A 15,416-nucleotide genomic window follows, 5' to 3' on the forward strand; every position below is an offset into this window, starting at 1 on the left:
TATGGCCGGGGGTTCCCTGGAGGCAGAATGCAGAAATCCACAGTCCTGAAGAACAGTGGAAAGGTGGGAGCAAAACATGAAGCAAAACAGGACAACCCTTCAGGGCTTGAGAAGGACCAGGGGTTTGCAGAACTGAGTGGATAAGATGTTCATGCTGCCCATCGGATACTCGACCACCTCATCCTCCAACGTCATCACTTGGTGAGATAACCAAAGATTTGCAAATTGGTGATGACAGGGCTGAAGATTATCACTGATCCTCAAGCAGTAAAAATCACAGTGTCTAAATCAGGACAACCATCCACTGAGAGAGACTTCATCCCTTACTGCTCCAAGTGTGGCCTTTGGGCTGGCATCATTGGCATTGACCATGAGCTTGTTAAAAATGCAGAATTTTGGGGGCACCTGAGTGGCTCAGTGGGTTAAGCCACTGCCTTCAGCTCAGGTCATGATCTCAGGGTCCTGATATCGAGCTTTCTGCTCAGCAGGGAGCCTGCTTCCTCTTCTCTCTCTGCCTGTCTCTCTACCTGCTTGTGATCTCTCTCTGTCAAATAAATAAATAAAATCTTTTTAAAAATGCAGAATTTTGGTTCTACCCATACTTACTGAATCAGTATCTTTTTTTAAGTTTTAATTCTAATTTCAGAATAGTTAATATACAGTGTTATATTAGTATCTTTCTTTAACAAGATTCCCAGGTAATTTTTTTCATATACACACATGCATGCACACACACACACATTCACATATATGCAGATAAATAAATTTTTCATATATATATGAAATACATATGTATATATATGTATATCTTTTTTTTTTTTTGACTGCCCAATGTTGGGCTTGAACTTGTGACCCTGAGATCAAGGCCTGAGCTGAGATCAAGAGTCAGATACTTAACTGATTGAACCAACCAGGCGTCCCTCCAAGGTGATTTTTATGCACATTAAAATTTGAGAAGTGCTAGAGCAGAATTCGACTGGAGGAACTGGTACAAAGGTATAGTTAAGAAGTGATTTAGAAATCTTGATAAAAACAGAAACACTAATAACTAGGATTCAATTTGTACCCTCTAAAATTTGTGGCACCAAAGAGCTCTCTCCCTTGTTGGCTATATAAGCAAGAATTAAAGGTCCAAGGGTGCCTGAGTGGCTCAGTTGGTTAAGTGCCCAATTCTTGATTCGGCTCAGGTCATGATGTTAAGGTCCTGGGATTGAGCCCCACGATGGGCTTCATGCTCAGCAGGGAGTCTACTTGAGGATTCTCTCTCTCTGTCTCTCCCCCACCCTGCTCTCTCTCTCTCTCTCTCTCAAATAAATAAATAAATAAAGCTTAAAGAAATTAAAGTTCTTCAATTAATGTCTTAGGTAGACAGCTCTCCAACGTATGTTCTCTGAATCTGGTATGTACTCAGCTATGCCTAATTTGACAGACATGGGCAAATGATACAGTTGCAACAAGGATAATAAGCTTTATGGATAATTTTTTTTAAAGATTTTTTTATTTATTTGAGAGAGAGCACAAGTGAAGGGGGAGGCAAAGGGAGAAGGAGAAGCAGATTCCCACTGAGCAGGGGAGGGGCTTTGATCCAAGAATCCTGGGATCATGACCTGAGCCAGAGGTAGATGCTTAACCAACTGAATCACCCAGGCACCCTGGAAGATTTTTCTTTTTGGAAATAAATGCTGGGATTAAATCTAGGACCTCAGATCTGGGTTAAGTTATATTTTTCTTGAACTGGCTATACAAAATATCTTTCCTTTAGCCTAAAATTAGCCTTACTACTTTGAACAGTAAGGGATGAAATTTCTCTCTCAATGGATGGTTGTCCTGACTTAGACACACTGATTTTTACTGCTACGAGATCAGTGACAATCTTCAGCCCTGTCATCACCAATGTGCAGATCTTTGGTTATCTCACCAAATTAGTACAAGTGTCAAAATTAGTACTAGCGTCAGCTAGTGATAATGCTTTAATCACTTTACAATTTTGAAACCCAATCTTTTTTCTGTTGCTGTTGTTAGAAATGGTTTTATTTTGCTTGGTTAAGATGAAAGACATTTGGATAGTTGTCAGGTTGTGATGGGAAAGGTCTGCCTCAAGGACACTTGAGCTCTCATTCCCAGAAGCAGTTTTGGGTGGAATCAGTCTCTGAAGAAGTGGGTGCAAAGTTGCTGACTTCCTCTGAAAGCCTATCTTTATAAGAAGATATAAAAATATAAATAAACAGGGATGCCTGAGTGGTTCAGTGGGTTAAGCCTCTGCCTTCAGTTCGGGTCATGGTCTCAGGATACTGGGATCGAGTCCCGCATAGGGCTCCCTGCTTAGTGGGGAACCTGCTTCCTCCTCTCTCTCTGCCAGCTGCTCTGCCTATTTGTGTCAAATAAATAAATAAAATCTTTAAAAATATATATAAATAAACAAAAAAATGAAAACATATATATCCTATATATCTTAATACAATCAAATGAGAAATCAACAAAAATCTAGATAGGTCTTCTCTGTTATAAAATTTATCAAATAGATTAATTGGTGGTGAGTAAAATGATATTTTTTCTACTCTTATTATAAAAGAACACGGGTAGAATTTTTTTGAGGGGGGCTAGGATTTTTCAAATCATTTTGTCATTGAATGCAAAGACAATATCAGAGTCCCTGAAGCCATGCAGACTCACGTAAAGTTTTCCATGATGGCCAGAGTAATAATTAACATTTCCCCATATCTGGCTTCAGAAGAGACCAAAGCTAGCGACTCTTTGATCAGAAACCTCTAGCCTCCAGAACTGTAAGAAAATAAGTGTTGTGTAGGCGCCCTGGTCTGCGGTATTGTGTTATGGCAGCAAATGAACACAGCAGGTGAGTGGCTGAACTGGAGAGACGGAGAAACCTAAGCAGAGTGTTCGCCGATGCCCACACTGGGTGTACTCTCGTCTGACTTCATCTCTTCCAGTTGGACTGGGAGGATGTGACCAAAAGGAGTTTCAAACTGTGGGGGGTGGGGGTGGGGAATCAGTTATGTGTCCAGGACATGCAGGACAGAGCAGCAGAGAACAGAGCACAGGAAAATCTACAGAAGCCTTCCCCTTGTAAGTCTGACACTTCAGAAAAAGGGTGAGCAAGGAGGGGTCTAGTGAGCCATAAAACCCAGTGTAGAGACACAGCCAGGGCAGGAGGCTCCTGATCTAAGCAAGGATAGAACTTGACCAAGGACACCTTGGGGGGCTCAGTCGGTTAAGCGTCTGCCTTCTGCTCAGGTCATGATCCCAGAGTTGTGGGATCGAGTCCTGCTTGGGGCTCCTTGCTCAGCGGGGAGCCTGCTTCTCCCTCTGCTGGCAGCTCTCCCTGCTCGTGTGTGCATGTACTTTCTCTCTCTCTGACAAATGAATAAATAAAATCTTAAAACCAAACAAAACCAAACCAAACCAGGATGGGACTCGGCCAAACTTTCTGAAGGAGGAGCATCCCCAGAAAAGGGAGGATAGACCCTGGGAGGAGTGGAAAAGAGCAGTGAGGACTGCCTAGTGCTGATATGTGATGTAATGTTCCAGAAAACAAGGATGGTGATGAAACATCTCTTTGGGTTCTGCCTCTTGAAGGTACATGTGGAGACCCTCTCCCCACCTCTGAGGCATTGGCCAGTGTTTCTTAGGGGGACAGGGCCCTGGTGGAGGGTGCAGAGCCTCACCTTCAGTATGGGAGCCAGGAAGACAGAGATGCCCGTCAGGATGAAGACGATGGTGCCAGTCACTCTTTGCTCCCTGGCAGACAAGGGCACATGGTCAGGGGGTACTAGGAGAGGCTCCCTGCCCATCCTAGCCTCTGGCCCTGTGTGTGCACCTAATGGCTATGTCCACGCCCTGGCCTCTGCCCTGTTCCCCATTCCAGGGAGTACATCCGCTGCCTGAGGCCCAGCTGACCGGCACACGGGAAGAGAAGGAATCCTGACTGAGGCAGCTGGAGGGGTATCTGGGAGGGTGTCCAGGGCAGTGACTAACAGCAGAGGCGCTGGAGCCAGACTGATCTCAAGCTGGGTTGCGTGGCATCAGGCGAGACCCTAAATGTCTTCAGCCTTGGTAGAAGCAAGAGAGTGAGTGGTAGCTACCTAGGGAATTGTGAGGCTGAAATGGGAACGTGCACTGCTTATGAGCCCTGCCCTTCGAGGCAGGAAGACCCTTGACTGTGGGGCGTGACTAACAGGACTCGAAGGGAGGGGGCCCGGCTGCTGGCAGAGCAGGCGTGAGGGGCGGGAGTGCCCAGGCCCAGGCAACGATCCAGGTGGGAACTGGGGGCTTGGGGCCACACTGCTCAGGCCCAGTCCTCTGGGTTCAGGAGTCCAGGAGGGGACCCTGTCTTGGCCAGAGAAGGCACCCCCAGGGCAGGCTGGGTAGCCCAGGTATCCTGAGGCAGTGAGGAGAAGCTCTCTGGACAGCCAGAGTCTGGTGTGGGCTCACCCCGGAGGCCCTAAGAGATGGAAGATATGCGTGGCCACTGGGAACAGGCAAGGGAGTGGAAGGGGCATGAGAGGAGACTGAGGAGGGCCTGGAGGTGATGGGTCATGGGCCGCCGTCTAGGGAGTAGGGGTGTCCTGGGAAGACTGTCTGGAAGCATGGAGACTGGGGAGGACCTGCACCCACAGGAGGGATTGGGGGATGTTGGGGGTGGGGGGTCTTGAGGAAGAGGAGACAAAAGGATGGGTCAGAGGGCTGTGGGGACACTGAGTAGCCCTGCAGGTGAGAGGTCATGTGCACGCAGGCCGTGGTGGTGCACTGCTTGCATTCCACCACTGAAAAAGCACCACTTAGAACTGAATTTTTGTCTCCCTCCCTCTCCCTTAGGAATATCACCCCTATCCTCACTGTTCCCGGGCTGCAGAACAGGGGACCTTTTTGCCCAGATAACTTGATGGTAAGAAAAACCTGCTTCCCTTCTCCCAAACTAAACACCCTGGCTCAGGTGGTCCCCAGTCACGGCTCCCCACCTACCTGACTCCCAGGAACTGGGGCTGCTCCCCAGGGGCACTGGTCTCTGTCTCCATCTTGAGGCTGTCAATGTGGGCGATGGAGATGACAGTGGCCGCCACATACCAGGGGAGCCCCATGAAGGAGCACAGGGCCATGAGGACACCCACCCAGAACAGGTCCAGATGGTAGCCGGCAGCCTTCTGCGTGGGGTAGAGGGAGAAGAGAAGCTATCCAGAGAGTCTGCACCAGACCGCCTGTTGGTCTGAGGGGGAGGGAGATCCAAATCTCCCCCAGAGCAGCCATTTTGTGGAACCAGGTTCAAAGGTTCCCCTTGGCCTTCATTAAGGACTCTTAGGCTGTCACTAGGCTGAGGTGCTCAGGCATCACCAACCCCATGATTTGCTGAGCTAGGGAAGGGACACAGGAAAGGGAGGAGAGGGTTGTTTAGGCTTGTAGAGGCCCTGGGCTTGAGTCCTTGGGAAGCAGGGCTCCTACCAGTGGCCGCAATCTCTCTGCAATTCTTGAACAAGGGGTCTTGGCCAGGCAGGCTCTAGACCAAGCTCAGAGTAGTCTACATTGGGATGGAGACAGGGTAGTTCAAATCTCCTCAAACCCAGAGGAAGGGACCAGAAGGGCTAAGGACTTTCCTCAGCCTCATGGTTCTGGGTCAAAATCCCAGATCTACTTGGACTCCCAAGTGCCTGGTCAGGAGGCACAGAGCTGGAAGGTCATTTTGGAAGAAGCAAGGAGCCTGGGCCTGGGGGCCCACCCTAGGTTTCGTCCTGGTCCTTGGATAATTACTCCGGTCCTGGCAGCCTTACCTGCACCTGGAGGTCATATCCCCCTCCCCCCGCCCCCACACACACCAGAACCCCAGACCTCTGACCTCACATCTCGCTTTATAAATGGCCCACATTTTGACAGAAGCACCATCTCCCTTCTTTGTTCCTTCTGACTTTGCGGGAAGAAAGAGATTGTGCTCCTCCTCCCAGCAGCCGCCTTACCCTCAGCTTATTCTCCTTCCGGTTGACTATGACGGCGGTGATCTGCTGGTCCATGAAGATCAGGATGGTCACCAGCAGGGCGGGCAGGACGCTTGCCAGGTACACCCACCATGGGTTCTTCCCAAAGGGGGCCACGAACCAGCCTCGGTCAGGCCGCGTGGGCTGAGCGGAGCAAATGGAAACAGCCCTTTCCTCTCTCCCTTGTCCCAGTGCACTTGCTGCCTGGGGCCCCACTCCCCCACGTGGAGTGCTTCTTGAGTACAATCTTTTCCCTTCAAGATGTTGGGTACCTGCAACTGTAAACGGACCACAGACGCAGACAGACTTGGGAAGGGTGGCGTTTGCTGCACTAGGAGCCCTGGGGGCAGCTCCCTGGGCTGGTGAGGAATGGGGAGGTGAGAGCCCGGGCTGCAGGGGGGGAGTGTGCAGTCACTAACTGCGAGGTAACAAGAAACAGGAATGAGGCCCAACAGGCAAGAATCAGGAATTTGATGGGCGCAGTGCTAGACCCTTCTGCCTCTCCTCTGAGTCACCTCTTTGGGGAGCTTTATAGGATGCTCTGTAGAACATTAATTCAGACTTGCACATTAGGACAAAAGATTATCTGTGCAGGAGCTGGGATGAAATCTATCTTTGGTTTCATTTAAGAGCAAGAGGTACTTTTTGTGTTTAAGCTCCTTAGGAGAACCCTGAAGGAGTCATGAGGGGGTCAAGCCCTCAAAGGCAGGGACAGTGAATTCTAGAACCTGCACCCCTACGCCCAGGGTAGGTGGCTGGTGCTCCTAGGGAGGGAGCTGAGCCTGAGCTTCCCTCTGAGCAAACTGCACCAGCACCAACGGGGTGATTCTCCAACTTGGTGGACCCTTTCCAGGAGTGGGGTGGAGCCTATTAAAATGCAGAACTCTGGGGCTCCATCCCCAGACCTTCTGATTCCACAGTTCTGGGGTGGGGCTGAGCAGATGGCTTTCCTAGCAAGTTCTCAGGTGATGGTGTGATGTTAGTCTGGGGACCACATTTTGAGAATCAGTGTTCTAAGGGATCATTTTCAACAGACCCCCGGTGACCCCACTTAAAGACAGCTGGAGCCTGGGAATCAGAGCCCCATAAGTGGAAATTAGGGGACTGCTGCTGGGCTGGAGCAGGGGTTTCAGCACCTCCCCATGCCATGACTCCACAGCAGGATTTCACTGTGAATATGCCCCCAACCTCCCCTGGCAAGGGACCTCCTGCTGGGAGGCTTTGTGGAGGAAGGGCGGAGCATACCCAGAGAAACCCCCAGATTGCTTGGCTGAGAGTCTATGGAAGTTTGACCAGTCTAGAGGGGAAAGGAACTGCAGCTGGTGGGCAGGCCTGGCTAACGCCCAGAGCAGGGGCCAGGGGCAAACCTTGATGACGCTGGGCACGTGCAGCTTGGGGGTCGCCAGGCCGAAGCAGGCATCGATTCCACAGAACAGCAGGATGGAGAAGATAATGGAAAAGTCGGCTACCAGGGCCCGGACCTGCAGGAGGGAGATGGGTAGGTAAGGGAAGTCCCTGCCCTTCTCCCCAAGGGCTCAGTCCTTCCCTGCCAGCATGAGGAGCACAGGTAAGAACTTGGGCTTCGGTGTCAGCAGAGTGAGGCTCGAATCCTGGCTCTGCCCTTGCCAGCTGTGTGACATTGGGGAAGCACGATATCTCTTGGCGCCTCAGTTTCTGCATCTGTGAAATGGACATAATGATAGCACCTCTTCCCATAGACATAAGTGAACAACTATAACACACTCAGAGGGCTTGGCATAGGTGAGCGAATGTGGGAACGGTTATTAGTCACGTGGCATGGCGCCACTGCTGAAAACATTTTCTGGTGTGACAGACTGAACTCAGTTCCCCATAAAGGGTGGTGACAGCAAGGCTGAACTTAGATCTAAAGGAAGTCCTATCTCCTGAAAATGTATGGCAGAGGGCTGCACTGCCACCTGGGCTAGGAGGCAGGTCCTCGATTATGCTGGGGACCCCTGTTTGCTCTCGGACCTTCTGTTCACTAGAAGTCCTTCACCTCTTGCCCCTGTGTCTCAGGATGCCCATGCTAGGCCAGGTTCATGACCTCACCCCCCGCCCTCTGACCAACGTCCACACTGTTGCCTTTTCTATGATCTCTTCAAAGAGAGTAGTTTCCAGAGATCAGCAGGGAAAGAAGTTAGGAAGGGCAGGGGCAGGTGATGGCACACTGAATGCATTCCCTGTACCCCCCTACTCCCCTTTAAAATTGTTATTAAAAGAACATATGTAATTAATGAAAAACCCACATGGTGTAGAAAGCCAAGTCCCCCACCTCACCTTTCCTCACTCCAGATGTATCCGTATGTCTGCTTGATTTTAGTTGTTCTGGTGATTTCTTCCATGTCATTATCTAATACACTATACTTTTATATTTTGATTTACTAATTTAAAGCATGATCTACTAATAAAGATTTGGCTTAATTGCACTGGCCCTCCTGCCCCTTCCTCAGTCCCAATCTTGGAGAGTTATTTTCAAACCCTTTCTATGGGTTTTTCCTTTGTACTTTGACTAGGTAGTGAAGCCTCTCTTCTGCTGACTTTGCCATCCTCTCGCATGCTCTGCGGCGTGGCTAGCTGCCTCCTTTCCCGCCATCAACCCTCCCCGTCCTGTCCCCCTTGTGACCCTTCCCTGTGAATCTTTACACTGTCAAGGCTGAGAACACTCACATTCTGTTCCATGAACACATGTCTTTTGTGGTTTATCTATGAGGTGATTCTAAAAGTTGAAAATCAGTAACAGCTTTATATTACTGTGATCATGTAAGCCAAGCGGCGTGCAGGTTTCCAGTGGTTTTCCTGCAATATCCCCAGCACTCAGATCAAAACTTGTTAAGTTAAACCATATGAATTTGCCATTTTTTGTAGGGCAAAACACTCTAATACACTCCATCTCGCATGGTCCGACCTAGGATAAAGACGGATATGATAAACAGCTGTGTACTCCCCAAACCGTAAGAAATGAATATATACCTATTTAGTTGATGCCTCTCTGTGACCCAATTATGGCATCCTGTCTCTGCTCTCTAGAGAGATCCACTGCTCTGAATTTGGACTTCATTATTTCAACGAATGTCTTAAAACTTTTAGTAAGTATGTACATAGCCCTAAACAAAATATGGCATTTTTTGCATGTTTTAAAAATTTTACATGAATGGTTTCATATTACTTGTAATCTTCTGCAATTTGCTTTATTTGCTCAACATTATGTTGGTGCTATGTCTCCTTGTGGATCAATACAGCTGTAGTCTACATGCGTATGTGCTGTAGCTTAATGTATGATTATTTTGGGCGCCTGGGTGGCTCAGTGAGGTTAAGCCTCTGCCTTCAGCTCAGGTATGATCTCAGAGTCCTGGGATTAAGCCCCACATCGGGCTCTCTGCTCAGTAGGGAGCCTGCTTCTCCCTCTCTCTCTGCCTGCCTCTGTGCCTGCTTGTGATCTTGCTCTGTCAAATAAATAAATAATAATCTTTAAAAAAATTTATGATTATTTCCCATTTATTTCTTCATTCTTCTGTTGATAGATCAACTAGATTATTTTCTGTTTTCCCCTTAGAATCAATGCTTCTTTGAACATTCTTACATACATGCGGATTTCTCTGGGGTGTATTTCTGGGAGTGGAAATGCCCCCTGGAAAATCACAGCCATCTTTAGCTCTACCAGACAGTGCCAGCGGCTCTCTGCATTGCTCGTCCTATTTACACTCTCAACTCGCTTTTCACCTCCTACACTTGGTGTCCCAAGACCCTCATATCTTTACCAGATGGGTGTGAAATGGTATTGTCTCATTCTTCTCTGAAACATTAAATTTCAGGAGGCAACAGAGCAATTTGTAAGAATTTAAGGGGGAAAATGTTGGTGATAAAAGAATTTCCTGCTATGTGAATTATATTTCATCCTCCAGGAAATAGACATTCTCAGATGCAATCAAGGCTCTAGATCTTTTACGTAAGAGGTGACTTGGATATAATCTGGTTGGAAGTAGCGAGGAAGGGAGGGGATTTGTCTTGACGATGCATTTGTGTGACAAGCACAGGATTTTTTCCACAGCTCACACACTGCAAAACTTCCCGAAGAGTATTTTATTAAGTCTTTATGAAATATTGAGAAAAACTCAGTTATTATTAATTTTATCATCATTAACAGGTGTAGTAGTAGTAGTAGCAGGAGCAGTAATATTTATTTAAGGTGGCTTTAGGAGAGGGGTGCCTGGCTGACTCAGTAGAGCATGAAACTCTCAGCCTTGGGGTCATGACTTTGAGCCCACATTGGGTGTAGAGATCACTAAAAGTAAATAAACTTTAAAAAGATGACTTTAGGAGAACGCTCATAGGATTTATGGTGGGAGAGTGTTGCTAAAATTCTTCTGAGCACCCCACTCTACGGCACAGCTATTGCTCATATATGCAAGTGCTGTTTTGATTAATTAATGTTTTATTCTCACCACAGAAAAGAAAATGCAATTCATATTAGTATTTAGCATTTTAATAGCATACAAGAATAAAGTACTTAAGAATATGTCTAATAAAATGTGTGCAAGAGTTTAAGGCCAAAACCTGAAAAAAATTATGGAGAGAAAAAAAAGACCCAAATAAGTTGTGAAGCATGCAGTATTCATGGATCAGAGGACTCCAAATGTAAAAGGTGGCATTCCTCTCCAAATTGACATTTAGGGTCAAATAATCCTATCAAAATTCCAACAAATTCTTATTTAATAAAATTTAAGATGATTCTTGGGAAAGAAGGATCAAGAGTGAGAGTTTGGTCCATAAGACATACAGACTTAAGAGTCATACAAATGAACACTGCGACACTGGCAGACAAATAAACCAGTGAAGCAGAATAAAGAACCTAGAAACACACCCCATCATATGTGAATATTTGACATCTGGAAAAGGAAGTATTGCAGAGCAGCGGAAAAGATGATCTTTTTCAAAAATTGCTATTTATATACATATAGAAAGAAACACTATCTTACCCTATATGTCAAAATTGATTTTGATAGAACATGAAAGGAGAAAAATGATGCTTTTAGAAGATAACAGGAGAATATTTTTTGTCTAATATTTTCCTTGAAGAAAATTCTGATATATTTAATTAAAATAAAGCTAAGAATTTCTATTAGCCAAAAGCTACCATAAAGAAATAAAAAATTCAGTCATATAAGATATTTGTGACACATATGATCACAAAAAGGTTTCTACCCAGAATATGTATAGAAATCTTGCAAATCCGAAAGAAAAAGACAGATTGTCCAGTAGAAAATGTATGAGAGATTTGAAAAGTCACTTCCACTAAGAAATTCAAATGGCTATGTGGCCAATAAACACACAAGACTTTCAAAGTCATCAGTCATTGGGGAAATGAAAATTTTAACAACACAACGAGATACTACTACACAGAAAGATCAAAGATAAAAGTCTTACAATACCAAGTGTTGCCAAGGGGGCTTGACAACAAGGGAACTCACTTCTCTCTGATTCTGAATCTGTGCTCTTTTTTTTTTTTTTAAAAGATTTTATTTATTTATTTGACAGAGAGAAATCACAAGTAGATGGAGAGGCAGGCAGAGAGAGAGAGAGAGGGAAGCAGGCTCCCTGCTGAGCAGAGAGCCCAATGCGGGGCTCGATCCCAGGACCCTGAGATCATGACCTGAGCCAAAGGCAGCGGCTTAACCCACTGAGCCACCCAGGCGCCCCTCTGAATCTGTGCTCTTAACTTGAAAAATCCCAGTGTGTGGGCTGGTGCTAATGTGGTGGTGTCCATCCTGTCGGGGCCAGAACCCTGACAGGGAGACTCAGTGGGGCTTCCTTGTGAACTGCCTAACTGTAGGCCCCTCCCCCACTGCACAGTGAGCTTACCTTGGTAGGGAAATAGCGGCTGAATTTGAACTTCTTCAGGGTCAGGGTCATGGAGTACGTCCCGAAGAAAAGGATGAAGGACATGAGGGCCAGGTCTGGGATGAACTGGCAGGAATTCCCGAGCAGCTGCCCACCGTAGTTCAGACATTCCTTCTTGCTCAGCAGAGACCAGTCCAGTGCTGTGAGGTTAAGGGGGTTGTACTTGGAGACAAAGCACGGGAGAGAAAGGGTCAGGGCCTTCCTGGGAAGTCAGCTGTATCCTTGCCCCTAGAGTCCCTCAGGCAGCTCACATACCCTTCCCATCCTCCCTGGGGCCCAGCAACAGAATTATGTTCCCGGAGAAAGGCTCTGTCAAGGAACAACAAACAGCAGGGCCCCTGGGAAGATTAGGAGCTGACACGTGTTTCTTCAGTGCGTTCTAGGATGCGCTGCTGAGTTAGCAAGGAGAAGTAGCTCAGAGGTTGGGACACCCTCTCCGGCAGCAGGTTTGGCCACCAGCTCAGTCAGCTATGGATCTCTTTCCTGGAACAGCTCACATTTATTCTTCCTTTTCTTTCCCCTGTGCAGACCTTTTCACGTATTTCGCCCTTGTCAGATCTCTCTTAGGTCAGTCACTTCCCCTTTTCATGTCTAGATGCCTAAAACCCAGGGTATACAGAACAATTACATATACAGAAACACACACATATATACACATACATATATCTGTATGTATATGAATGCATATGTAGACATACATGTGTATACATACATACCTGTTCATATACATAGGTTTCTAAGTATAATAAAAGCAGGTAATTTATAATAAAATTTAATATATATTTAAAAAAATTACTGTGTAGGGGCGCCTGGGTGGCTAAGTGGGTTAAAACCTCTGCCTTTGGTCATGATCCCAGGGTCCTGGGATTGAGCCCCGCATCGGGCTCTCTGCTCAGCAGGGAACCTGTTTCTCCTGCTCTTTTTCTCTGCCTGCCTCTCTGCCTACTTGTGATCTCTGCCTGTCAAATAAATAAAATCTTTAAAAAAAATTACTGTGTAAATATTCAGCAACCTGCAAAATGAAGTAAACAGGTATCTGCAACCACCTGTAATGAATCTTTGCATTAAGAGGAATGTGGGACTTTGAAATAATCATGGTTTCCAATGAATCAGGCCTCCCTGTGTCCACACTCCTTTGCCATGTGACACCAACAGTTCTCCCATCAAAAAGTGAAGTCTATCTCTCCACCCTTTTGAATCTGGCCTGGCCCTGGGTCCGCTCAGACCAATGGAATGGGGGAGGAAGTGGCTTTGAGCAGGTTCTGGAGCTGAGGCCTTAAGGGGCCTTGCCGGATCTGCTTTTACCCTCTTGGCAGTGTGAGACCACCGCGGAGTGGGAAAGCCCAGGATCAGAAAATACCACATGAAGAGAGAAGTCCAGATTTGCAAGACATCTGCTGAATGCCAAGATCTCTCTCAGTCACTGAAGCTATCCAAGCTGCCCCTGGCCAGGCAGCGTGCTTCTACTGCCCCACTGGGCCGGCCCCACATCTCTCTCCCAGCTCATCTCTTGTGCTTCCCCTGGGCGCTGCCACACGCACCTGCTGTCTTGGCCGGGCAGGCCCACTCACTATCCTCAGGACAGCTTTTGTGTTTTCCTCGTCTGCCCTTCTGTCTGGGCTGGTCCCTGGCCTGGAATGTGGCTCTCTCTAGGGAACCAATTTTCCCAACCTTCCAGACCAGGCCACATTCCATCTTCTGAGGCTTTCCTCCCAGTTTGCAGGGTGCCTCCTGTCTCCATGGCTGGAAGGACACGTTTGGCCTATATTTGACAAATGACATGTCTGTTTCTGCTGTCCCATTAGCCTTCATGTTCATCCCCACACACACATCACACACAAGTTGGAGGGCAGGCAGGAGCCACATCTGTTTTTTTGTCTTTTTGGCCCTCAGAGTGCACACAGCACCTCACACATAGCAAGTATCCAGGCTCAGGCCCTGGCTGAATCCATTCTTCCTCCCTCAAAATCAGATATTTGAAAGACCTTAGGTAAAGTTGCCAACCGAGCGTTCGGCCACCGCTGCAGGAGTGACGGAGGGAGCAAGCTCAGTGACAGAGAAAGTCCCAAGATCTCCCCCAAAGCCTACCAGGAGCTGCTCTTCTCCCGCTGTTTGACCCTTGGAGCCACTCCGGCCGGGCCCCTCTCCTGAGGGCCACTGCCCATCATTGTGGGGAGAGGCAGACCAGACCACACGGGGACTCGTGCGCACACGGGACAGAGCAGATCCAGCGAAGTGGGTTGGGGGGGTAGAATTCATAACCTTTCTGGGACTGGGGAGTGGCACTATTAGGTGGGAGTTGGAGATGCTAGGTGGAAAGGTAAGGAAGAGGTAGAAAGCTGGCTGGGAAACTGTTCATACGGTTATGTGGCCCTACTTACATTCCTCCCCTCTACCTTCCTTTTATGTGTGGGGTGTTTATGCACATGGATTTAATAGGATGAGGCATGTTTTAAAGGGGAGGTTTTGACTATATACATTTACAATATAAGTCTGCATTTACACAGCTCACAGGTGACCCCGATGTGCAGCTGGGGTGGCAAAGTCTGGCTGGCCATAAAAAGGCCTCTGTTTCCCAACCTCTCCCACTCTCCCCACAAGCAAAAGCCCTCGAACGTGTGAGTAAGAGGAGAGGACTTACCAGAGAAGTGTTGGTGTTTGGTGTCGGCAGGGCTGAAGCATTGAACACGGTTGTATTCACTGTGGATGAGCACAGGACACGGGACTGGTCAGCAACTGCAGGGTTGGGAGCCCACGGCCAACACCAGACCCCCACCTCTTCCATCTCCTACCCTTGCTCAGAGCCCAGGAGTGGCTTCCCTTGTGAGGGCAGCTCATTGTGCCCTGACCCAGTGAGAACAGGGGTGCTCGGACAGACCCACTGGGCCAGTCCGGGACAGCTCCTGCCTGACCTGGAAGGGTTGGCTTTAAAAACCAAAGTAAGGAATCTGCTGCCACGACATAGTGCGGACACAAGCTGGTGGATAATGGGCCTTGTGAATCCCTACCAGCACCTCAATCCATGTCTGTGCCCTCAGACATTTTCAAAGGACTTACTCTACATCACACGCTACGCCAAAATGTACACGTGTCATCTGGGCAAGTTCCTAAATTCCCAAGTTAACTCTCCCTTTTTAAGGATGAAGTCACGGAAGCCCAAAGAGGTTAAGTCACCTGCCCACTGCCCACAGTCAAACAGCTGTGGCTTGCAGGAGTCCTGATCCATCCCAGGGAGCTGGCCCAGCCTGGATGTCTCCAAGCTCTACACAGCAAGCGTCCCTTCATACATGCCACCCTTCTTTCCCCCTTCCTGTCCACATGTGCTTTTTGTAGGTCAACAGCAAGAATGCCTTGGCTTTGCTATTAAATTTTCTAACCTGCCCTCTGAATGCATGCTGTGGAACATTAAACTGAAGTCTGGGACCTGAAGAAGAATCAGAACCCAGAGGTGTTGCTCTGAGCTGTTGACACATCCCTTGTCTGGGCACTCCCCTACACAGCCTTGTGTCCTGAACT

The 15,416-nt window shown here is 47.7% G+C and overlaps 1 protein-coding gene across 5 annotated transcripts in view; it reads right to left on the reverse strand.

Annotated features, from left to right (window-relative positions):
* The window catches only part of SLC4A5 (solute carrier family 4 member 5), a 107,560-nt gene that overhangs the window by 13,047 nt on the left and 79,097 nt on the right, over positions 1–15,416 (reverse strand). For all 5 annotated transcript variants that reach the window (XM_059188097.1, XM_059188101.1, XM_059188099.1 and 2 more), the window contains 6 exons: positions 14,542–14,600; positions 11,862–12,062; positions 7,349–7,462; positions 5,964–6,125; positions 4,981–5,159; positions 3,684–3,756 (listed from right to left, as the gene is read on the reverse strand). In XM_059188097.1, the coding sequence (XP_059044080.1) occupies positions 3,684–3,756; positions 4,981–5,159; positions 5,964–6,125; positions 7,349–7,462; positions 11,862–12,062; positions 14,542–14,600 (788 nt within the window). The remainder of the gene's footprint in view (positions 1–3,683; positions 3,757–4,980; positions 5,160–5,963; positions 6,126–7,348; positions 7,463–11,861; positions 12,063–14,541; positions 14,601–15,416) is intronic.

The sequence above is a fragment of the Mustela lutreola genome, chromosome 9, assembly GCF_030435805.1.
Source record: "Mustela lutreola isolate mMusLut2 chromosome 9, mMusLut2.pri, whole genome shotgun sequence".
NCBI lineage: Eukaryota > Metazoa > Chordata > Mammalia > Carnivora > Mustelidae > Mustela > Mustela lutreola.